At 48.6% G+C, this 24271-nt stretch overlaps 1 protein-coding gene, 1 long non-coding RNA gene and 1 pseudogene across 3 annotated transcripts; all 3 read right to left on the bottom strand.

Moving 5' to 3' along the window:
• Positions 1 to 11343: 11343 nt before the first annotated feature.
• Positions 11344 to 15036, bottom strand: DNAJB1 (DnaJ heat shock protein family (Hsp40) member B1). 2 transcript variants are annotated; one of them, XR_015166612.1, is made up of 3 exons: positions 14288 to 15036; positions 13053 to 13633; positions 11344 to 12753 (listed from the first exon to the last, which is right to left on the bottom strand). XR_015166612.1 is itself a non-coding variant. In XM_086408835.1 (3 exons), exons 1-3 carry the CDS (start codon positions 14987 to 14989, stop codon positions 12523 to 12525), a joined length of 1023 nt encoding a protein of 340 aa, XP_086264961.1. In that variant the 5' UTR covers positions 14990 to 15036; the 3' UTR covers positions 11344 to 12522. The 2 variants fall into 2 exon arrangements, 1 of the variants encoding a protein (XP_086264961.1); XM_086408835.1 differs by having other exon boundaries at positions 14779 to 15036.
• A 1857-nt stretch (positions 15037 to 16893) lies between these two features.
• LOC147368375 (small EDRK-rich factor 1 pseudogene) lies at positions 16894 to 17396 on the bottom strand (annotated as a pseudogene).
• Positions 17397 to 20476: 3080 nt separating this feature from the next.
• On the bottom strand, positions 20477 to 24200 carry LOC147368374 (uncharacterized). Its single transcript, XR_015166613.1, has 2 exons — positions 24140 to 24200; positions 20477 to 23317 (listed from the first exon to the last, which is right to left on the bottom strand). It is a non-coding gene; the product is annotated as an uncharacterized LOC147368374 (long non-coding RNA).
• Between the last annotated feature and the right edge of the window lie 71 nt (positions 24201 to 24271).

Below are 24271 nucleotides of genomic sequence, written 5' to 3'. Positions count from 1 at the left end.
ATGTGCTCTTGGTAAAGGAAACAGGGCATGCAAAGGCTTGGAGGGCGGACAGAGAGATACAGCACACTTTAGAAGAGGGCAATAGCGAAGGAGCTTGCAAAGCAGCTACCAAAGCATCTTTAGGTTGCAGTGGTACGAAAGACAAGGGCAAAACGGTCTGTTCGCTTGCTGGTTGACCAGCGAATATTTATTGAGCACATATTTTGTGCTAGATTGCAAAGGATAGCCAGCCAACCCAAGTCTCAGCCCTCAGGGAGCTGACATTCACGAGTCTGTCTCCTTCATCTCTGTTGGCCCTCCGTCCCCCACCCTCCAGTCCTGAGAATGGCACAGAGCGGGATTTCAGTATACATATGTGGATGAAAGAACTAGGTAATCTCACCATCTCCAGGTTTGGCTTGTAACTGGAATTTCTTAGGCAGAAGCAGGTACAAGAAACAAAGACACAAATGCACCCTTCCCAGGCCAGGACAAACCTAGACAGCATATTTAAAAAAAGCAAGGACATCACTTTGCCAACAAAGGTCTGTATAGTCAAAGCTGTGGTTTTTCCAGTTGTCATGTAGAGATGTGAAAGTTGGGCCATAAAGAAGGCTGAGCACCGAATAAGTGATGCTTTCGAACTGTGGTCCTGGAGAAGACTCTTGAGAGTCCATTGGACAGCAAGGAGATTGAACCAGTCAATTCTAAAGGAAATCAACCCTGAATACTCATTGCAAGGACTGATACTGAAGCTCCACCTTTGGCCACCTGATGCAAACAGCCGATTCACTGGAAAAGACCCTGATGCTGGGGAAGACTGAGGGCAGGAGGAGAAGGGAGCAACAGAACATGAGATGGTTAGATGGCATCACCGACTTAGTGGACATGATTTTGAGCAAATCATGATTTTGATTATCTCACTATTGGGAGAGAGTGAAGGACAGGGAAGCCTGGCGTGCTGCAGTTCATGGGGTTGCAAGGAGTCAGCTACTATTTAGTGACTGAACAACAATAGGCCAGGACTGTCAGTTCCCAGGACAGATGACATTTCCTTGTTCTAGGAACAACAGCCACTCGGACAGCTGGGGCCAGATCAAGGATTCACTGTGTGTTCTGGGAGTTGTAGTTCTTGGAGACTTCAACTGTTCAAGCCTCATGGAATGAGTCTTTGCAGTTCCCTGGGTGAGCTGCTGCACATTCCAGCTGGGCTAGGGCCTGCAGAGTGGTAAAATGAAGGGGAGAGTGGGCCCTGGGCTGTTGCTGAGGGCTGCCTGGCCAGCCCCACCCAGCTGGCAAATACTGAAACTGCTGTGGCAGCGGGCACAGCTATTGTCCTTCTCTTCCTGTTCTGCTGACCTCTGCCACCCCCACTGAGCTATCAATTGCCTCTGGCTAGGCCAGTGCCCTCTGTGGGACTGTCTCCATTGTGCTGCTTGTGCCTGACATCTGAGCTGCTTCCTTCTACACATCTGGAGAGACGGTATGTGAGACATGGGGATAACAGAGTCCTGAGCAGAATCCACCTGAAGCCACCTGTTGACTGATGAGGAAGTGCCCAGGGAGGGGTGAGCAGGTTGCCCAAGGGCACAGAGCAATACTGGGTATCTCCTTCCTTCTTGATTTTATAGCTCAAGAGGTTGGGAGGCCCAGCTGGCGAGGAGCTCAGATTTTTTTTTTTTAATATTTATTTTTAAATTGGAAGATAATTGCTTTACAATGTTGTGTTGGTTTCTGCTGTCCAACAATCAGCTGTAAGTATACATATATTATCCCCCTCTGAGCCTCCCTCCCACCCACCCCCATCCCACCCATCGAGGTCATCACAGAGCACTGAGCTGAGCTCCCTGTACTATATAGCTGCTTCCCACTGGCCATCTGTTTTACACATGATACTGTATATGTTTCCGTGTTTCTCTCTCAATTCGTCCCCCAGACCCTTGTCAGGAGCTCAGATTTGAATGCTACCTCTACCCTTGTGTGTGGGGAGTTGGGGGTGGAGTTCTGGAATGCCAACTAATAGATGCAGAAGGAAAGATCAGGTTAGAAAAACACCATTTTTCATCTACCAGAGGAATGATTGATTCAGACAGTTCTTTGTTAAATGGGGCAGTAGATATTCACTGTCAAAGAACCAGCCCGCATATCACTTGTTAATTTCAGTGGTGAAAAAGTTACGTTGGAAAAGGTGCAGTGGAGAAAGCTGGCAGTCACCACTGTAACCAAGTGATAAAAAGATATGACCTCTGATAGAATAGGCTGTCTCACTATTACTGCTGTGATGTATTACTCAGAAAGACACATCACCTTCGAAGAACTTGGTCCTGCCCAAAGTGTTTAATCTGAATCTGATTGTTGTTCAGTCACTCAGTTGTGTCCGACTCTTTGCAACTCCCTGGATTGCAGCATGCCAGGCTTCCCTGTCCTTCACCTTCTCCCGGAGTTTGCTCAAATTAATTACTAGGGAAAAAAACAACAACAACAGACACAACCTGATGGAGGGACATTCTTTAAAAAACAAAAACAAAATGGTCTGGACTCTTCAAACAGATTCATGTCATGAAAGGCAAAATCAATCCATTAATTAAATGAATAAATGACTGGTAAATGGTTCTAGATTGAAGGAGATAAAAGATAGAAGACAACAAAAATCAGTCTTTGATTCTTGATTGGATCCTTGATAAGAATTTCAAAGAATGGTAAAAGAGTTATGATGGATATTCTTGGGATAATCCAGGATATTTGAATGTTGCCTGAATATCAGACAATAATACCATATCCACGTTATATTTCCTAAGTGTGAGTGTTGTGTTGTGGTTGCACAAGCTGCTGCTGCTGCTAAGTCGCTTCAGTCGTGTCCGACTCTGTGCGACCCCATAGACGGCAGCCCACCAGGCTCCGCCATCCTTGGGATTCTCCAGGCAAGAACACTGGAGTGGGTTGCCATTTCCTTCTCCAATGCATGAAAGTGAAAAGTGAAAGTGAAGTTGCTCAGTCGTGTCCGACTCTTAGTGACCACATGGACTGCAGCCCACCAGGCTCCTCCATCCATGGGATTTTCCAGGCAAGAGTACTGCAGTGGGGTCCCATTGCCTTCTCTGGGTTACACAAGAGAATATTCTTACTCTTAGGACATACACACTGATTTGCTTGTGTGCTAAGTCGCTTCAGTCGTGTCCAACTCTTTGCAACCCCATGAACTGTGGCCCGCCAGGCTGCTCTGTCCATGGGATTCTCCAGGCAAGAATAGTAGAGTGAATTTCCATGCCCTCCTCCAGGGGATCTTCCCAACCCAGGGATTGAAACTGGGACTCTTACATCTCCTTCATCGGCAGGCAGATTTTGTACTGCTAGCACCACCTGGGAAGTCCAAACACTGAATTACTAAGTGTTAAAGTCACGATGCCCGCAACTGTCACGTGGTTCAGAAAAAATTATACACGTATAAAACATTTTATATACCATATTATAATATTGTATACATCCCTATGAACATATAGGGAGATAGAGAAAACAAATGTAACAAAATAATAACAATTGCTGCTGAATCCAGGAGAGTGGAATATGGGTATCACTTTACTATTCCTGTAAGTTTTCTAAGCTTTGAAATAAAAAAAAAAAATATATATATATATATATTTATTTTTGGCTGCACTGGGTCTTGTTGCTGTGCACGGGCTTTCTCTAGTTGTGGCAAGTGGGGGCTACTCTATTTGTGATACTCAGGCTTCAGTCCATGGGGTTGCAAAGAGTCAGACACGACTGAGTGAATAAGCACAGCACAGGCTTCTCATTGCAGTGGCCTCTCTTGTTGCGGAGCATCGGCTGTAGGGCACGTGGGCTTCAGTAATTGTGGCTCGAGGGCTCTAGAGTGCAGGCTTAGTAGTTATGGTCCACGAGCTTAGTTTCCCGTCAGCATTTGGGATCTTTCTGGATCAGGGATCAAACTGTGTCATCCCTTGCGTTGCAAGGCAGATTCTTAACCACTAGACCACTGGGAAGCCCTAGCTTTGAAATTTTAAAAATAAATACCTGAAACGAATACTTCTACTCCCCTCCCATCCCCAAAGGCAAACTTCCAATGGGTTTATAAATAAATAAATATTTTAGAAATAAACGACAACTCCTAAAACAGTAGGGCTACTTTCTGGAGGGACAACGAGCAGGTCTCCTTTCAAAATACATATTCAGTCACTACCCATCTCTTCCTTGACCCCCACCTGGTCCAGCCCCAACCAATTTCTCCCTGATCTCCCAGCTCCACCCTGGATCACCGCCGCCCTGCCCCCTGCCCCCCGCCCCAATCTATTCCCCCCACTGGCAGCCAGGGGGCACCTGTGAGCACCCAAGTCTGCTCCCATTCTTTCGCTGCTGATGACCCCCACACCAAGAGGCCATGTGCCCTTGAAATACTTCAGTGAAATATTTCATCTGGAGTCAGGCCCAGCCACACTGATGTCCAGCATTATTTTCCCAAGGAAAGTTGGGCCCGCATTGAGACAAACCACCCAGACCTCAACTCAAATTTCTGGGTAAAAGCAGATCATGTCATGTCCCTCCTGACTCAAACTCTTTCAACTGGCTTCTCTTCTGCCTCAGGCATGTGGGCCTGTCTCAGCAGGGCCCTGACTCTGGGCCTGTCTCATTCCTGGGCACACCCCACGTTACTCTCTTCTGCTGTCTCTGCTCCACCCACACCAGGCCTCCAGGGCCTCATGTTCTTCAGCTCAGAACTGCTTTATGCATGCCCCTGGTCTTCCTTGGAGCTTTATCCATGGGGCTGCTGCTCCAATGGCCTGTCTCTGAGCCCTGACAAGTTCCTGTACCTTGGATGGTATGCCCAGGACCTGCCACGTATGCGTCCTCTCTCCAAGCTCTCTGGTGATGGGAAGTACCATACTTTGCCCACTACAGGTTGCATAGTGGACCCTTAGAAGACATGCCCGTGTGCCTGAATCTGCGACTATAACCTTATTTGGCATCAGGGTCTTGCAGAAGTAATTAAATAAATTGAGGATCTCAAGATGAGATCATCCTGGATTTAAATGGGCCCTGAATGCAATGTGTCCTTTTAAAGAGACAGAAAAGAAGATACAGAGGACTTTCCTGGTGGTCCAGTGGTTAGGAGTCTGCCTGCCAATGCAGGGGACACGGGTTCGATCCCTCGTTTGGGAAGATTCCACATACCGAGGAGCAACTAAGCCTGCATGTCCCAAAGTTTGAGCTCCACAACAAGAGAAGCCACTGCAATGGAAAGCCCATGCTTGCTGCAACTAGAGAGTAGCCCCCTCTTGCTGCAACTAGAGAAAGCCCATGAGCAGCAATGAAGACTCAGAGCAGCCATAAATAAATAAATAAAATTAAAAAAAAAAAGAAAACACAGAGACAGGAAGGGGAGATGGCTTCTTGTGAAGATAGAGGCAGAGATTGGAGTGAGGTAGCTACAAGCTAAGGAAGGCCAAGGATTGTTGGCAGCCCCCAGAAACTGGGAGAGGTGTGTGGAACTCACTTTAGGCTCTGAAGGAGCCTACCTACTGAGCCTACAGAAGCCAACCCTACTGAGACCTTAGTTTTGGCCCTGTGGTTGCCTGAACTGCAAGAGAATAAATCCTGTTGATTTAGGCCTCCCAGTTCGTTGTACTTTGTCACAGCAGCCGCAGGAAACTAAAACAGAAGTCTCTGTTTCCTGGAAGACTATGAGCTCCACGAGTTCCTCCCCAACTGCTTTGTTTGCCTCTAGCTGGATCTCCTGGGGCTAGTGAGCTGGCCCTCAGGAACTGTGCCCAATGACTGATGCATGAATTGTGTTGTAGGAACAGAATCCTAGGAAAGAGGGCCTTTCCTGGAGCCAGACAGAATATCCATTTCTCCCAGGTGGGAGTTGGAGGCAGTGGGGTGTGGGGGACCCCTTTCTTGGGGGAACCACCAGCAGACCTCAAGGCTGGGTTGTTCTTCCTTGGCACACTCCCTGACATGAGCGGTGACAGGGCAAATGTTGCAGGTCCTCTTGTCTGAATCACTTTGTCACTCAATTACTCTTTCAACAAACATTCAGAGGGGCAGCTCTGGGTCAAGTGCTACCCTGGATGCCAGTGATGCGACAATTATTAGGGCATGGTAGGTGACCTTGGACTCTCCAGGTGGCTCAGTGGTAAAGAATCCACCTGTAAATGCAGGAGACATGGGTTCGATCCCTGCGTAGGGATGATGTTCTGGAGAAGGAAATGGCAACCCACTTCAGTATTCTTTCCTAGAAAACCCCTAGAGGAGCCTGGCAGTCACAAAGAGTGACCTCTTTGGGGTCACAAAGAGTCAGACCCAGTAACCTCAAGGAAACTGGGGTTGCTCAGGAGGAGAATCTTCTGAAGTGTTCCTGAGGCTCTCTCCTCTCTTCATGACAAAGAGGAAATCATCTGAGTAATCAAGAGAGTTTCAGAACTCAGAAGAAATCAGACACCACCACACTCCTCTCCGCCACCAAGCATGGAATCAGCAGACTGTGAAAGAATTCTCAGGTTGTGTGGGGGGAACATGTACTTTAAGGAGTAGATTTTAATAGAAAATAGATGCTTATTGCTTGTGTTATGCTAGTTGGAAATAGGTTGGTGCATTGAAATTTCAAGAGACTGATCATATATATAGCTCAGGTACTTTTAGTTGTTATATAATCAAATGACTCTCTCCCCTTCCCACCCCCACCTCCGGAAAGAATATTAAGACAGAACAAAACCCCAAATCTTTGCAAGCTCCTGCCTCACTCAGGAAAAGTCAAAAGTCTCCAGTGGCCCATGGGCCCTGTACTGTCTGCTTTTGCCTCCCACTTGAAGGCAATGGCACCCCACTCCAGTACTCTTGCCTGGAAAATCCCATGGACAGAGGAGTCTGGTGGGCTTCAGTCCATGGGGTTGCAAAGAGTCAGACTTGACTGAGCGACTTCCCTTTCACTTTTCACTTTTTACTTTCATGCATTGGAGAAGGAAATGGCAACCCACTCCAGTGTTCTTGCCTGGAGAATCCCAGGGACAGGGGAGCCTGGTGGGCTGCCGTCTATGGGGTCACACAGAGTCGGACACGACTGAAGTGACTTAGCAGCAGCAGCAGCACCCCTCATTTACTCTGGTCCAGCCTCATTGGACTCCCAGCTGTTCCTTAAAAAAAAATTATTTGGCTGTGCAGGATCTTAGTTGCAGCATGTGGGATCTTTTGTTGCTGTTATCGTGGTATGTGGGATCTAATTCCCTCACCAGGGGTGGAACCCAGACCCCCTGCATTAGAAGTCCCCTGGCTGTTCCTTAAACTCAGGCTCCTGCTTCAGCGCCTTTGCACAGGCTGTTTCCTCTGCCTGAAAAGTCCTTCCCTCAGTATTCACGTGGCTCTCCTCTTATTTCCTTCAACTCTTTGTTCAAATGTTGCCTTGAGGGTGAGGCATTCACTGACCGTGTCACTTAAAACTGCACCCAATACCCATGGACAGAGGAGCCTAGTGGGCTGCAGTCCATGGGGTCACAAAGAGTCGGACACAACTGAGCAACTAAGCACACAGCACAACACTCTCTACCTACTTGTTCCATATTTCTCCATCACTCTCTGCCGCTGCTGCTGCTGCTCAGTCATGTCCAACTCTTCGAGACCCCATGGATAGCCCACTAGGCTCCTCTGTCCATGGGATTACCCAGGCAAGAATACTGGAGTATGTTGCCGTTTCCTCCTAGAGGGGATCTTCCTGACCCAGTGATCGAACCCCGGTCTCCCACACTGCAGGCGCATTCTTTACTGTCTGAGCCACCAGGGAAGCCCTCTTTACCACTAGCACCACCATTTATTTTTGGTTTTATTCTTTCTCACCCCACATGACTGTCAGCTCTGCAAAGGCAGGAATTTTTGCCAGTTTTGTCTAATACTGTCTCCTCAGCATCAGGAGCAGTACTGAACAGGGGACTTCCCTAAGTGGTCCAGTGGTTGGGAATCCACCTCCCATTTCAGGGGGTGCAGGTTCAATCCCCAGTCGGGGTAATAAAGTCCCACATGCCTCAGGGTATGGCCAAAAAAGAAAAAAATAATAAAAAAAGAACAGGACTGGACACACTGGAGGCATTCAATAAATGTTTATTGAATGGACAATGCTTATCAGGCATTATACTGTGTTTTTCAATAATTAACAGCTAATGAGAATAACCAATATTTAAGGAGACCTGGGGCAAATTTTTCCCCAAGTTCCTTAGTATTTCTTTCCTCATGTTAATTCACAATTGTCCTGTGCTGGGCCTGTGTCAAATTCTCAGGCAGGGGTTAGCTTTCTGAGTTGTGGCCCTGGGGTTGTGAGAAGGTGGGAGTGGCTATGCTTAGTCTTGTTTCACATAAGAGGAAACAGTGGCTGAGAGGTTTCTCATTTGTCCAGGGGAATGCAGTGAGCAGAACTTGAACTCAGCACGGTCACTGTTCAGAAGCCAAGTTCTTTGTTTAAATATTTGTCTGCACCTGGTCTTGTCACATATGGGATCTAGTTCCCTGACCAGGGATGGAACCCAGGCCCCCTCAGTTGGGAGTTCAGAGTCTTAGCCACTGGACTACCAGGAAGTCTTGGGAAACCAAGTTCTTAATGCCATGTTCTTTTGCCTCCTCAGTGCCCTACCTTGCCCAGTTTTCACAATACCTCTATGAAGTCTGTAACTTCAGTCCCCCTGTTTTCAAAGGTGGCCACTGAGACTCACAGAAGCGAAGTCACTTGCCCGAGAACACACACAGCAGCTGAGTGACAGAGCTGGGACTCCACTGCTGGTGTCAAGTGAGCAGGTTGTGACCAAACAGCATGGGAGTGAGCCTGCTTTTTCTTTTTGGCTGCATTGCATGGCTTGTGGGATTTTAGTTCCGACCAGGTATTGAACCCAGGTCCTTGGCAGTGAGAGCACAGAGCCCAAACCACTGGACCAGCAGAGAATTCCCGGAGTGAGCCTTCTCAAGTGGGGTGAAGGCCAGGGTGGAGTTGTGGGTCTCAGGGGCTTGCCTGGGGGTTTGGTTCCTGGAGCTTAGCCAGGAACACAGACCCGAAAGACCGTGGACACAACTCAGAGGTTTCTTTGGAGTGGGCTGAGGGATGTTTTCACATTAGGGTACAGTAACTGACACACAGCACTTGTTCTGTGTCAGGCTCTGCTGTGTGCCTCTATGTATCTATACCTGAAAATCCTCACGACCGTAGAAGTACAATTTTTGTGCTTATTCTACAGTTGAAAAAACTGAGGTACAGATTAGTCAAGTCACTTGCTCAAGATCACACAGCTACAAAGTGGTTGAGATTCAAACCTGGAAGCAGGAGCAATGATAGAGGAGAGATAGAAGCCACCAAACATGAAACTAGATTTTCACATCCACCTGCACGTGTCTGGTAGAATCAACATATGGAAAAACAGAAGAGGAGAAGCTATTTCCATATGTGAGAAGAGAAAAAGGGGGCGGGCAGAGCATACAGTATGTACCACTTGTGTAAAAAAAGAAAAATGTCTTCATGCAACATCGCAGAAGGAAAGGCACAGGAGAAAACTGGGAAAATTTTCCTGGCGGTGGACCCAAAAGCAGCATGGGAAGGAGAATTTTTAACTCTATATGCCCTTACAAATTCAGTACTGTGATAATATAGCCAAAAATCGAAACTGAAAATTTAGAAATTATGTTTATGCTTATATAAGCAGATTGTCTCTAGGAGGCTGCACAAAAAAACATTTTTAAAAGAGGAAAAAAAAATTTCTAATGCCATGGCTTGTCTACAGTGGTCCTGAGGAAACTACTCACCACAGGCTGAATGTGAATTTTTGTTTTCTATTGTTTGAATCAGGGAAAAATGCAGCGCTCCTGGTGTGATGGATAAAGATACTGTGCTTAGTTGCTCAGTCGTGTCCAACTCTTTGCGACCCCATGAGGTGGGTGCTAAACAGAGGCAGCTCCCCTCACACTGTTGTGGAAGGAGCAAACTACGAAATGTGCTCAGATAGGCATCGTGGGAAAATAAATTCATTAAGAGGGGAGCTAAGGGAGCGAGGGGAGAAGCCAGCTTGCAGACAAACCAAACACGTGACACCCATGTGCAGCAAAGTTGTGTCGGCAAAGGCTGTGCATCCGAGGGACAGGCCTCTGTTTACTAGGGTCCTTGTCATTTTCCTCAAGAGTGACACTGTCCCATCCACCACCACAGGAAGGTTATTTCTCCAACTTACCAGGATTGCGTGTGACACACTGAAGCTTTGTGCTCATCTGTGCCCACAGCCCTTGGATAAGAACCCCATACAGACCAGCTATGTTAATGAGGGAGGCTGGGGCAGGCGGATCGCAGCTCAAGGAGGTCTGTGACCCCAGTTGAGGCCAGGGCCAATTCTGCAGTAAATATCATTCCTCATCCTGGAAGTGGTGATAGGGTCCCTTTTGGCTCTAATACTCCAGGGGTCACCTCCGAACGAGGATGGCCTCTCTGGGCTTGAAGCAGCTACTCCTCTAAGAGACCCATGGCTTAGGTTTGGGTGAAAAGCCGTCTAAGATCTGTGCTGTCCAATAGTCACTGCTAGCCACCAGGGGTGGGTGCTGAGCACTTGAAATGTGCCTGTAGCTACTAAGCAACTTGTGTTCTGTTGAATCTTAAAGAATTTGTTTTAAAAAGAACATTTCCATCCCTGAAGAAGGTTCTCTGGGACAGCACTGGACTTAGATTGCTTCCAGTGGTTAAACTGTTTCAGTGGGAAGGGAAAGCCCTCCAAGGTTATGTTAAATATAGTTATTTAAGTTTCTACACCCAGATTATCTTGTAGCAAAATAGCAATGCGGTTTTTGGCCTGTGTAATTACTTACCTTATAATAAAACCAGTTCCTTAAAAAAAAGTTACAAAGTAAAAGCAGTTTCAGTGGCCTGTAAATAAAGGGAGGGCAGGAAATAGGTCCTAACCAGGGTGGGGTGGCCCTGGGCTGGAATTCTAATCTGGTTTGGCCAGGGCCTGCCTGACACCAGCTTGTTCTAGCAAGAAAGCAGGGGTTGGGGGGTGGGTGGAGATTAAGAGAGTAGGGCACACACATTTCCTTGGCCCTAGCAACCAGATCTTACAAGACTGGGAAGGGATCTGTTTAACTTTGGCCCCAACCTTCACCAAAAAACAAGCTCTGAATCCACTGGGCTCTTCTGATGCCCAGATCCAGTCCGGCGGGTTTCTCTTGTTCACCCCACATTTAGCTCAGGAGGGCAACTTCTCTTTCCATTGCAGAGGACTCCTACCTCCTGCCTGCCCCTCCCTCCCACCCACCCTGGCAGCCTCTGGAGGGCTGCCCGGACCCCACCCCATCCCGTCAGCAGAACCCTCAAACAGAGTCGCAGGACTGCTCCCCTGAGGTTTAGCATCAGTCTTTAATGCTGTCACGCTGCACATTGACAAGTCACACACTTTGGTCTTGTGTTGGCAGTGGCAACTTACAATGAGTCTAAAAGTCTGAGCACCAGACTGACTTGCAAGGAACAAACACTTGTTCCAACATCCCCCGCCACCCCCCCGCCCCCAGGTTCTTTCTCAGTTCCATCATGGCCCTATACAGAGAGCAGCAGCTGCTGTGGACCGGTTTCGTCTGACTGCACACCAACTTTACACAGAATTATAAAAACATATTTACAGACGTTCCACAGTGCTCCTGTAATCAGAAGCAAAGACCCTTTTATCAAAAGGGATTATAGCTAGGGCTGTGCAAAATTCAAAAGGATCAGATCCTTTTGAGAGTCCAGAGTCCATTGAACAAAAAAAAAATGACCTGGGTCATGGGGAAATCCCAGGTGTGCCAAAAGATTGCCTCACAGCAAAGGAAGGCGAAGATCTCTGTCTGGGAGCCCGGGGTCAGGACTCCAGCCAAGGTCCCCGACCCTTGAGGGAGAGGCAGTTGCACAAGTTACTCACTCACTGAAGGCCGGCTCCCTTGGTCCTGCTGGAACAAGGGAGGTATTGCTTGTGGGAGCTGGCCAGGCAGTTCAGCAACCAGAGTTGAGATTCTCAATTTGAGATGGCAAAAGAGAAGACAGGGTTTCTTAGGAGAAGGGCAAGATGGGGGAGACAAATACAAAATAAAACACAAACTGATCACACAATAGAAACTGAGGAGTGTACAGGGTCTGGTAACCATGAAGGCAGGTCCACACCACAGGACATCTACAAGTGGAGGGACTACAACACGGGGATCAAGTCCAACTGTGGGTCTGCGGTCTGCCTCTCCCTCTGGGCAGGGCCTGGAGAGGGAGGAGGCGGGTGCTGCCCACCCAGGAGGGCTGCAAGGACCCAGTGGGGCAGACTGCATTGCCTTTGCTTGCTGTCCCCACCACCTGCCGCCCTACCGCTCGAAAAACAACTTTAGTCTAGTGCACGACTTTGAAAGATTGTAATATATTCTCTGGAAAACATTCAGCAGTATGAAAGCCCTCCCTGGGCCCTCCCGCCCTCTCGCGGGTCCACAGTTGGTGGAACGGTCCGGAAATCCTTGAGCTCTGGAAAGGTCCCTGGTCAGTCCTTGGGGAACACGGGTTGACTATATTGGAAGAACCTGCTCAAGAACGGTTCTTGACGTCTGGGGAATCCTTTCAGGGAAGATCACTTCAAACTCAATAATGAGGTCCCCGCGTTTCTCGGGTGTTTTGGGGAGAGGAAGGCCTTCTCCAGGAACTTTTCGCCGCATGCCAGGCCTGATGACATCTTTGAACACAACGGGTATGGTCCTGCCGTCCAGAGTGGGGACATTCACTGTACAGCCACACAGAGCCTTGGAAAGCAAAGGGACAGCATTAGAAAGAGTAGCTTAGGAAGCTCACATCTTGCCCAGAGGCTGCTGACTGGAGGGTAAGCGCCATCAGGCCTCTGCAGCTAAGACCCTGCCTTAAGATCTACCCAGGTCACCAGCACAGAAGCTCCGTAAAAACAGAGCCCTGGACGGTCTTGTCGCCATTGCACTGTCCAAGCCTGGCCGCACCAAGTGCCCAGAAACATCTGTCAAGCAAACACTGAACGGCCATCACAAAACAGCTTCTCCCTCCCCAGACGCTGCCCTGCCTAGTGCCTTACCTCCCGAAGGCTGATCCTGGCTGGATAAATGACATCAGAGCCATCTCTCTTAAAGATATTGTGTGGCTTGTCCTTTAAAACAAAGACAATATCGGCTGGAATGTTGTTGGAAGTCTGGTCTCCTTCCTTGGGGAAGGTGATTTTGGTCCCTTCTTTCCACCCCCGCTTCACTTCGATGGTCAAGATTTTGTCTTCATTGCGAATGCTCTTTCCGTCAGGGTTCAGCCGCTTATGAGAGATTTTCATCTTCTTGGTACAGCCGCTGTAGATCTCTTCAAGTGAGACCCTAAGGTCATGGGTGACGGGGGGATCTTGTTTCTTTCGGGTGGGCTCTTGGGCAGGGCGGGAGCGGCCAAAGTTCATGTTGGTGAAGCCACCCATGCCCATGGGGAAGCCAGAGAACGGGTCATCGATGTCCATGCCTTCCTCCCCGTTGCGCTGCCCAAAAAAGTTGTCAAAGGGATTTCGGCCACCGAAGAACTCAGCAAACATGGCATGAGGGTCTCCATGGAATGTGTAGCTGAAGGAGGTACCGTTAGTACCGCCGCTGCTCCCACCGCTGGGGCCACTGCCCTTCAGGCCTGAAGAGCAAAAGCAGAAGAAATCAGATGGCGGGCTGGGAACTTAACTCTCCAGGAACTTTCCTTCAAGGAAAAAAGCTCAGGAGCCATTGGGGGAGAAACTTTTTTTAGCCTGTCAGGGAAGAACAAGGAAGAACTCCAAGCTTTTACCTCCCACTTGCAGCAGCACAAACAGAACCCCCAGCCACTTATGGCAGGTAGTCCACTGTGGCAAGACAGCGGTGAAGGGTTCAAGCTCTGAGACGGGCACCTCTTGGGGCCACTCAGGTCCTCACATCTGAGTAACTCATTCCCCTTGCACTGTTACAATGAGTACGAAAAACTCACTAAGAGATCCAATGAAAAAAATGCTTAACCCCCGATCAGTTTTCACTAAATGCTTACTCTTAAATCCCCTACTGCTAGAGACGTGTGGGAGAGTAAAAGGAACGTTAAACTGCAAAATGCAGCCTTTCAAATTCTCGCACCCTGGCACTAACTGCCCCCATTCTCATATAAAAAGCCGCTTCTTCCTGAGGACTAAGCCCAGCAACCTGCCTGAGTCATCAATGGGAGACAGGACAAGAAAGCTTCTTTCTTTTACCCTGAAGAGGGCTGGCCCCACTGTTCCTTGCACCTGGACAGCCGACTAGGTAAGCACTTTACAAGGATTACCTCACTCCACCCTCGGAGAGGCGCGGAAGGTCGCTCGGCGCTAATTGGCACCTCATTTGCAGGCTCACTACTCGCAGCCTGTGCCCAGGGTTCAGCCAGAGGCCCTGCCCTGAACCCCGGGGTGGCAGAGCCTCCCACCTCGCCCAGGTGAGCCCAGGCCCGCAACGCCAGCTTCAAGCTAGGCCTCCGAATCCTCTCCTTCCGCACCCGCACCCCCGGACCGATCTCGGACGTGGGTGGAGGCGAGCGCCCAGGGAGGGGCAGCCCCAGACATACTAGAAGCTTCTGAACAAGCAGCGCGGCCAGGGCCCCTCCTCCCATCGGGCGGCCGCCAATCCGAGGGCGGAGGCCCTTGTGGCCAGAGGCCGGGGGCTGCTTCAACCCCTGCGACCGAAGCGCCCCCCGGAGATGCTGCAGCGAGGCCGCCCTGCCTCGGTTTCTCCGCCTGTCAAACGGCGAGGGCGCGCCCCCGGCTGCGCGCGCGCACGCACCTTCCTCCCCGTAGCGGTCGAAGATCTCGCGCTTGCGCGGGTCGCTGAGCACGTCGTAGGCCTCGGCGATCTCCTTGAACTTCTCCTCAGCGCCGGGCTCCTTGTTCTTGTCCGGGTGGTAACGCAGCGCCTGACGGCGGTAGGCCCTCTTGATCTCCTCGTCCGACGCACCGCGGGCCAGGCCCAGCGTCTGGTAATAGTCCTTTCCCATTGCCCCCGCCTGCGGCCCGCCACCCAGCTGTCGCCGTCCCCCGGCTCCGCCACCGCCCCGTCCCGGACTCTATATACCCGTCCGGCGGAAGCTTCCAGAGCCCGCCAGCCCCCTCCAGAACCTTCCGCCCCGCCCCCCACGCGGCTTTGGCCAATCCCCGTCGTCCAGGCTGCGACGCGCGACATCCGGGGCGGGGTCGTGCCGCCAACGGCCGCCTGCGCGCGGCCCCGCCCCCTCCCGGGCAACGCTTCTCAGCGGCGCGCACCCCGGGCGACGGAGGCCCCGCCCACCCTCAGCGGGCACCAATAGCGACCATGTTTTATTGCTTCCTGCAACCAGGCCGGCCTTGCGGCCCGCCTCCTGTTTGGGTCAATAGGTTACGACGCGCTACTCCAGGAAGGGGCGGGTCTGGGGAAGACACCGCCCCTTCACTGTTCAGTTCAGCCGCTCATTCGTGTCCCATTCTGTGCGACCTCACTGCAGCGCGCCAGGATTCCCTGTCCATCACCAACTCCCGAAGCTTGCTCTGACTCATGTCCCATCGAGTGGTTGATGCCATCCAACCATCTCATTCTCCGTTGTCCCCTTCTCCTCCTGCCTTCAATCGTTCCCAGCATCAGGGTCTTTTCCAGTGGTCAGTTCTTGGCATCAGGTGGCCAAAGTATTGGAGCCTCAGCTTCAGCATCAGTCCTTCCAATGAATATTCAGGACCAATTTTCTTTAGGATTGACTGGTTTGATCTTCTTGCAGTCCAAGGGACTCTCGAGTTTTCTCCAACACGACAGTTCAAAAGCATCAGTTCTTCCGTGCTCAACTTCTTTATGGTCCAACTCTCACATCCATACATGACTACTGGAAAAACCATAGTTTTGACTAGATGCACGTTTGTGTGCAAAGTAATGTGTCTGCTTTTTAATGTGCTGTCTAGGTAGGTAATAGCTCTTCTTCCAAGGAGCAAGCATCTTTTAATTTCATGGCTGCAGTCACCATTTGTAGTGATTTTTAGAGCCCAAGAAAATAAAGTCTCTCACTGTTTCCATTGTTTCCCCATCTATTAGCCCCTTCACTAGCAGATGCAAATATGCCCGCCCCTATCTCACAGGGCCAGGAATGAGTTATTGCCAGGTGTCTCCAGGAGTTGCCTAATTTTCCCCAGCCCCAGATACCCGCTTCCTTCTGGAAATAAAAATAGTCACCCGCCCTGTTCTACCAGCTGTGTGTGTATGCTCAGTCATATCCAACTCTTTGCGAGCAGAATGCAGGTGGGAGCTCCAGTATTATCTGCGTCCTCAGTCATAAAGGACCCTGCAAAGTGAGGTGAGCACCGGGAGCCAAAGCTCACCTCCCTGCAGAGGTCTTCTCAGTCCAGCCCTTCAAGCCTCTCACTTTACCGTTTTCTCAAGAACACCTGCCACTGAAATCTGAAATTGTTCCTTGGTTTTCATGTTAAATGTCTCCCCCACTCCTAGCCTGGAATCACCATAAGGTCAGGGACTGGGTCCTGTCACTGCTGAGTCTCCAGTGCCAGGAAGTGTCTGGAACCAAAGCTTCATAAATATTCCTGGCTGTTTTTATTTTTTTTCAAATGTATGGTTAGTGTTTTATTCTTTGAAGAATGGTTCTGAAACATCAGACTAAGTCAGGTTGAAAGGAAAAGTTTAAAATAGTTTTATAAGGTATAACATTGGAGAAGGCAATGGCACCCCACTCCAGTACTCTTGCTTGGAAAATCCCATGGACGGAGGAGCCTGTTAGGCTGAAATCCATGGGGTCGCTAAGAGTCAGTCACGACTGAGCGACTTCACTTTCACTTTTCACTTTCATGCATTGAAGAAGGAAATGGCAACCCACTCCAGTGATCTTGCCTGGAGAGTCCCAGGGATGGGGGAGCCTGGTGGGCTGCCGTCTATGGGGTCGCACAGAGTCGGACACGACTGAAGTGACTTAGCATAGCAAGTACTGACTGTTCACTCTACAAAATCTTGATCATAGAGCTTATGATACAACTAGTTTGCAGTAGCACCCAGATTTTCCACATAGTCATTATTTCTCTCTTGTTTGCATAGACTTCTTATCATTGGCTGCCTTCTGCTTTTCTTGCATGATCTCAGAGTCCCGCTGCTTCCTCTGAGAGGTAGTCAGGCTATCCTCTTTTCTTTTTCCCTTACTAATTTCCTGGGATTTCTTCATGTTTTTCTGGCAGGCAAGTTCTCGTTGATTTCCACCTGCCCGACCTTTCAGGCCAGGCCAGACTCAATTGCCCCTCTCCCTCCACAGACTAAAAAGTCCTGGCTGTTTTTAATGCACCTGGTTCTTTACCCCCGCCCCACTATGTTCATGATGTGGGGGAGACATGGGCATGCAATACACCTCTCAGGGCCTCAGTATCTTCATCTCTGGGCAACATGATCCCTTTTGGCTCCTATAGTCTGGTGTGTCTGTGGTCAAGGACAGGGCTGACATGGAAAGGAGGCTCAGAAAGAGGTACCATCTGAGAAGGGAAGAGGGGAGTAGGTGGTGGCGGCCTACATTGGGGAAAGGTTCTTGGAAGAACTGCTTGGGAAGTCTGGGCGGTGTGACACTGGTGCTGGAGCCAAATAGTCACGTTTCATTCTTGGTTCTAGCACTTTGTGGCTGTGTGATCTTGGGCTGGTTACTGAGCCTTCTAGGGCCTTTAGCGTCCTCATCTGTACAATGGGGGTAGTAGTTGTACCAGTCTCATAGGGCTTTGAAGTTGGCATTGAGTCAACATTTGTAAAGTGCCTGGGACAGACCTAGCTTAGAGGAAGTTCTGTCAAAGGGGTGACTAACCATCCAGTTGAATGGTGGGCTGCTGAGGATCCCCCTTCCTGGCAGGACACAGCAAAACATTTCTGGTAACCACTGTCCTTGTGCAAACTGGAACTCTTGAGAAAGACACCATGGCCTTCCGGCCATCCCTGGCCACTCCCTGACCCCAGTGTAACCGTGTCAGGAAGGGATTCCGTGGTAGCTCAGTTGGAAAGAATCTGCCTGCAGTGTAGGAGAACCGGGTTCGATCCTTGGGTCAGGAAGATCTCCTGGAGAAGGGAATGGCAACCCACTCCAGTACTCTTGCCTGGAAAATCCTATGGACAGAGGATCCTGGTGGGCTACAGTCCATGGGGTCAAAAAGAGTCAGACAGAACTTAGTGACTAAACCACCACCATCAAAGGACTCTGGACTAAGCCACACACACCAGCCAACCTGGGAGGATGAGTCTAGGCTGGATACCCAGGGGCACAGCACTGAAGGGGTCCTGAACTAATCATGGAGGGGAGGGAGTTTGATTTTTTTTTTTTATATAAAGTTACATAAAGAGATAGTGGGGGAGTCATAATGGGGGAAAAAACCCAGAGCTTGTGGATTTCTTCACACTTATAAATTTAAGGGTTACAGATGTGGGGACTTCCTTGGCAGTCCAGTGGTTAGGATTCTGCTTCTAATGCAGGGGGTATGGGTTCAGTACTTGGTCAGGGAACTAAGATCCCACATGCTGTGTGGCCAAAAATTAAAAAAAAAAAAAAAAAAAGGAGTTACAGATGTGGGGACTTTTCTGGTGGTCCAGTGGTTAAGGCTCCCTGCTTCCACTTCAGGGGGCGTGGGTTTGATCCCTAGTCGGGGAACTAAGATCCCACATGCCACTAATAAACCCACCCTAAAAAAAAAAGTTAACAGATGTGGAGGCCTCTAAAGGTCTTCACATAGCTCTGGTGGACCAAAAACATCATGCAAGGGGTGTCCTTGTATTTGGGGGCAACCTTAGGGCTGGGAAATCTCTCTTCCTTGAGTAAGCCTGGATCATACTCAGAAGTTTTAATTGTTTAACCCCCAACCCCCACCAAAAAAAAAGAAAAAAAAAGAGCCCAAACTCAACTTCTCTTATTATGCTCTTTGACCTGGACACATACTCACTGGGCACTGTTGTTTTATTTTTTCCAGCCAGGCTGAGTGGCTTGTGGAATCTTAGTTCCCTGACCAGGGATTGCGCCTGAGCAATGGAAGTGCAGAGTCCTAGCCACTGGACTTCCAGGGAATTCCCTCACCAGGCACGTTGGAATGTTACTGGAAAAGTGACTTTCACAGAAACTTGGCAGAGGTTTGAGCTATCAACTCAGAGAAGAGGAGACGATGTGATGGGTAGTTGTATGCACAGACTTGGCTAGGCAATAGTACCCAGTTATTCAATTAAACACTAATCTAACTGCTGCTGTGAAGGTGTTTTGCAGATGTGGTTAGGTTAACATCTATAATCAGTTGGGTTTAAGTACAGGAGATGACCCTTGATTTTGTGGGTAGACCTCATTCAGTCACTTGAAAGGCTTTAAAAGCAAACACTGAAAGACCTTAAAAGCAAATATGGAGGTCTGCCTGAGAATGAAGCATTAGTTCCTGGCCAAGACCTGCTGGTCTGCCCTACAGATTTCACACTTGTCTTGCCAGCCCTCACAACTGTGAGAGCCAATGCCTGAAACAAGTCTCTTAATACACAGACACACTCACAAACACATATATCCTATTGCTTCCGTTTCATTGGTAGAACTAAGAACTAAGAATATAAGAATATAAGAACTAAGCAGGTCAGTCTGGAGTCAGTCAGCCTTAGTTGAAAACCTGGACCTGCTGTTTGCTTATTTACTGCCCATGTGCTCTTGCACAACTTGTTCTCTGTAATTGCTAAGTATGTCTTCCATAAAATTGGGATAAGAGTAGATCTTACCTCCCAGGGTTGCTATGTGAATTTGAGAGGGCCCAGGCAATAAACCTTATAATAATAGCTAACACTGATAAGGTCCTACTCTGTGTCAAATCGGTTCCAGACATTCAATGTGTATGAACTCATTTAATCCTGACAATAATTCTGTGACGGGCTTCACTGGTAGTCCAGTGGTTAAGAATCTGCTTGCCAGTGCAGGGAATATGGGTTCCATCCTTGGTCCGGGAAGATCTCACGTGCATGGGGCAACTAAGCCTGAGAGCCATAACTACTGAAGCCTTTGTGCCTAAAGCCCATGCTTTGCAACAAGAAAAGCCACCACAATGAGAAGCCAAAGCTCTGCAACTAGAGACAGCCCAAGTGCAGCAATGAAGACCCAGCATAGCCAAAAAGAACTTCATTTAAAAAAATAATCCTATGAGGTTGGCCTGTCATTACCTCGTTTTACAGGTAGGGAAACCAAGGCTCTGAGAGGTTATGTGACTTGCCTGAGGCCACTTAGTGAAAAAAATGCTGAGGTGTAAACTGTTTAGCATATTGAGTGTTTATGGTAATCTTGTGTAAGATGTGATTCAGATGATGATAAAGCCTTAATTTTTTTTTTTTTAAAGCATCACCACTCTTTTCAACTCTTCTTCTCTTCATCAAAAAGAACTTCAAAAGCATTACAGTCATATAAGCTAACAATCTGCCCTGGTAGAATGCCCATGTGAAATAAAAACCTATGTTCACATAAAAACCAGTGAGCAAATACTTATCAAGGCTTTATTTGTCATTACCAACAGCCATTAAAACCTGAATGTCCCTCCATGGGTGAAATGTAAACAAACTGAATACTATTCAGTCATAAAAAAGGATTGAGCTATTGACATAGGAAGCAATGCAGAGGAACCTCAAATGCATTATATTAAGAAGCCAGTTTCAAAAGTCTGTGCACTGTGTGATTCCATTTTAAGGTACTTCTGGGAAAGGTAAAAGTATTGATGCAGAAACTGGATCAGTGGTTGCCAGGGGCTGGGATCTTTGACAAAGGGAGACAGGGGAATTTGGGGGGATGATAGAAATGTTCCATATCTTGACTGCGATGGTGGTTACATGTCTGTATTTATTCAGAATTGTATAGCAGAAAAGGTGATTTTTACTGGATGTAAACTATATCTTAATAAAAAGAAAGAAAATCCATCCCATGAATTTAAAAATTCAAAAGGCAGAAAGGTTGGGAAACTTCTCTCCGGGGCTCCTGACACAGGGGAAAGTTGCAAATCAGCCCTGGCTTGTCTACTGTAGGCTCTACCTTCCCTCACACAGCTCTGAACCAGTTTGATCACAAACCCCAAAACAAGCCAAGCCAGGTTTCTGGAAGAATCAAGATCCTATCTTACTTGCACCTGGGAAATAGAAAAAAGAGCTTGTCTTGGTGCTCTGTGATGACTTAGAGGGCTGGGATGGGGGTTATGGGGAAGGTTCAAGAGGGAGGAGATACATGTATACTTTTAGCTGATTCACATTGTTGTACAGTAGAAACCTGCACAACATTGTAAAGCAGTTACTCTGGAATTAAAAAAAAGAAAAAGAATTTGTGAGACTGACACAACCAAACACACCAGATCTTCCAGCTCCAAACGATCATGGGTTCGCCTGAATCTGAGACCTAAGGAGGCCCTGCTCACTCTTCAACAGTGCCACAGCATAAGACCTTTCTGGAATTCCCCCTTTGGAAACTGCTTTAAGGGGCCTGTTACATTTGGCTCAGCAAATACCAAACGTATTTACTTGTCACCATTAGGAATCAGCCAGTGTGCTGGGGAAACTAGCTGTCCCTATCAACAGGTACAGACAGAGCCATGGTATGGTGTCAACAAAGTGGTCAGGCTTTGTTCCGAGGATGAATTCTGTTCGTGCTGGCAGCCTGATTACTGGAAGCCAGATGAGGCCAACAAGGGGTCCTCACACTTGTGTGTGTTCAGTAACTCAGTCATGTCTGACTCTTTATGACGCCATGGACTGTAGCCCACCAGGCTCCTCTGTCCATGGGATTTCCCAGGTAAGAATACTGGAGTGGGTTGCAATTTCCTCCTCTGGGGATTTTCCCAACCCAAGGATTGAACCTGAGTCTCCTACGTCTCCTGCACTGACAGGCAGATTCTTTACCACTGAGCCACCTGGGAAATCCACCCCTCCACCTGTAATACCCATCAAAACCAAAGAGGACTTCCCCTCTGCAGGCTGGATCATGCCTTTCCATCAGTTTCTTGTAGGTGAGGAGGCGGGTGGAAACTACTCATATGCCCCAGCTGGCACACAGTTCACAAAATTATTTGGTGCCTGTTGAGTGAGTTCAGGGCTCAGGAAAGCAGCCTCCAAAGGGAAATTCCAGAATGTCCCAAGCCTGTAGGAATGTGTGTGGAATCTCCAAAAATGACGTCCTTTTGGACACCATATGCCTTACCTAGCTGGAACCCAGCCGTAGGGAAGACATACCTACTCAGACCACACTAGAGAACCTGGAAATTGCTAGCAAAACGTGGCTAGATTTTAGGGGTTCAACCCTCCCCCCTCAACATCTCAGAAGTAGATGCTTCAAGTAACTCAACCTGGTAGGATTTTAACTTGTGGCTTGTTCTTTTTTTTTTTTTTTTTTTAACATTTATTTATTTGGCTTCACTGGGCCTCAGTTGCAGTATGTAAGATCTAGTTTCCTGACCAGGGATTGGAACCCAGGTCCCCTGCATTGGAAGCATGGAGTCTTAGCCACTGGACCACCAGGGAAGTCGCTAAACTTGTGGCTTCTGAGTGAGTAATCTCCTACCCTTCTCCATGAAGCCAGGAAACAAGGCCTGTTGGTACACAAAGGCTCTCCTGATACTATGAGCTCCACAATTGCCAACAGGAAAAGATCTGTGCTTTGGAAAGTACATGTATAAAACACTTCCCGCAGTGGATAAGAATCCAACTGCCAATGCAGGGGACACGGATTTGATCCCTGATCAGGGAAGATCCTACATGCTTCAGGGCAACTAAGTCCGTGCATCACAACTACTGAGCCTGTGTGCCACAACTACTGAAGCCCATGCACCTAGAGCCCATGCCCCACAACAAGAGAAGCCATCACAGTGAGAAGCCTGAGCACTACAACAAAGAGTAGCCCCGACTCACTGCAACTGGAGAGAGCCCGCACAAAGCAACGAAGACCCACGCAGCCAAGACAAAAAAAATCCTTCTGTTTTGCCCAGATAGGCCCGAGGAAAAAGGTAATTAATTTCTTGGGGTCTTATTTCAGTAACCAGGGATTGAACCCTGGGCCTGCTGCAGTGGAAGCAGAGTGTCTTAATTACTGGACCACCAAGGAAGTCCAGAAAAAGGTAATGACCTAGCTTCCTTTATTCTGAGACAGGGGTCCCCAAAAGTTGTAGCTTCAGAAATTTCTAGAGCCTAACCTGGATGAGTAAGTGCTGAGCACTGACTCACCTTCTCCCCGCCCTGCTCTCCTGTGAACCAACAATCTGTCTTTGAGGACTTCTCACCATGTCTCTGATGCCAGGCCTCTGAGTTCTGGAGCGCTCAACAGTTGAAGAAGGCTCAGGGGTGGGGTCTGGAACCAGGAGAAAGGAGATAAGATAAGGAGGGGTGCCAAGTCCTGTTTTAAGTGTCTGCTTGAGTCTGTATGTGTGTAGTGGCAACCAACCTCCCCAGCCTGCTTATAACAATCAATGGAACAAAAGCACGACATGACCCCAAACCAGCACTGTCCAGTGTGAGACACACAACTGCCAGGCCAGCCACATCCAAGCTGTGTCTGATTTTAAATGTTCCAATAGGCATATCAAAGAAGTAAAAAGAAACAGGAATTTAATTTTAATAATGTATTTTTACCTAATATATGCAAAATAATATTTCAGCATACCATTAGTTACATAACTAATAATATTATTGTTGATAATATCATCAGTAATAATAGCACTAATCAACATAAAAGTTGATTAATGAGGTTTTTTTTTTTTACATCTTCCTTTTTATACTAAGTCTCTGTGTGTTTCACCTTTACAGCACATCTCAATTTTGATCAGCCACGTTTCAAGGACTCAGTAGCCACATGTGGCCAGAGGTGACCATACCGGGCAGTACAGGTAGAGACAAAAGTGGGCTCCCTGCCTATGGGGTCTAGCAAGGTGGGGCGGGGGCGTGCATTAGAAAGGGCAGTGAAGACACCCCCAGAATAATGAGAGCTCAGGTTACATGTAAGTCGCGGGGTGTGTGCCTGAGAGCTTTCCCCACCTCTTTCCCCTTTACTTTCCTCCCATTCGTGACAGGGGTTCCCTCGTCGGAGCAGCCTCTCCATCCAGGTGCCCCAGCCCATGCCCCCAACCCCTTGCTATCTCCGGTTGCTCCCCGGTACTCCCCGGGGGCCGCCCACCTCCGAATTCACCCAGTCGAGCTGCGGGCCCTGTTGATGTTGCCTTCCCTGTCACTCAACTGCTAGCTCCCTCCCCCAGTCTTGCAATAACCGTCGCTTCCCTTGGTTTCCACAGAGACGCCACTAAGGGGC

Source organism: Bos grunniens, chromosome 7 (genome assembly GCF_055505025.1).
Source record: "Bos grunniens cultivar Pamir isolate PY7600 chromosome 7, Bosgru_T2T1.0, whole genome shotgun sequence".
NCBI lineage: Eukaryota > Metazoa > Chordata > Mammalia > Artiodactyla > Bovidae > Bos > Bos grunniens.
The sequence above is the reverse complement of the archived record's forward strand: the minus strand, read 5'-3'. Positions and strand labels throughout refer to the sequence as shown.

Coding starts and splice junctions, on each gene's coding strand:
- DNAJB1 (XM_086408835.1), bottom strand. CDS start 14,989: ATGGGAAAGGACTATTACCAGACGCTGGGCCTGGCCCGCGGTGCGTCG. Junction 13,634..14,778: donor CGACCGCTACGGGGAGGAAG/GTGCGTGCGCGC, acceptor TTTGCTCTTCAG/GCCTGAAGGGCAGTGGCCCC. Junction 12,754..13,052: donor CCAGGATCAGCCTTCGGGAG/GTAAGGCACTAG, acceptor TTGCTTTCCAAG/GCTCTGTGTGGCTGTACAGT.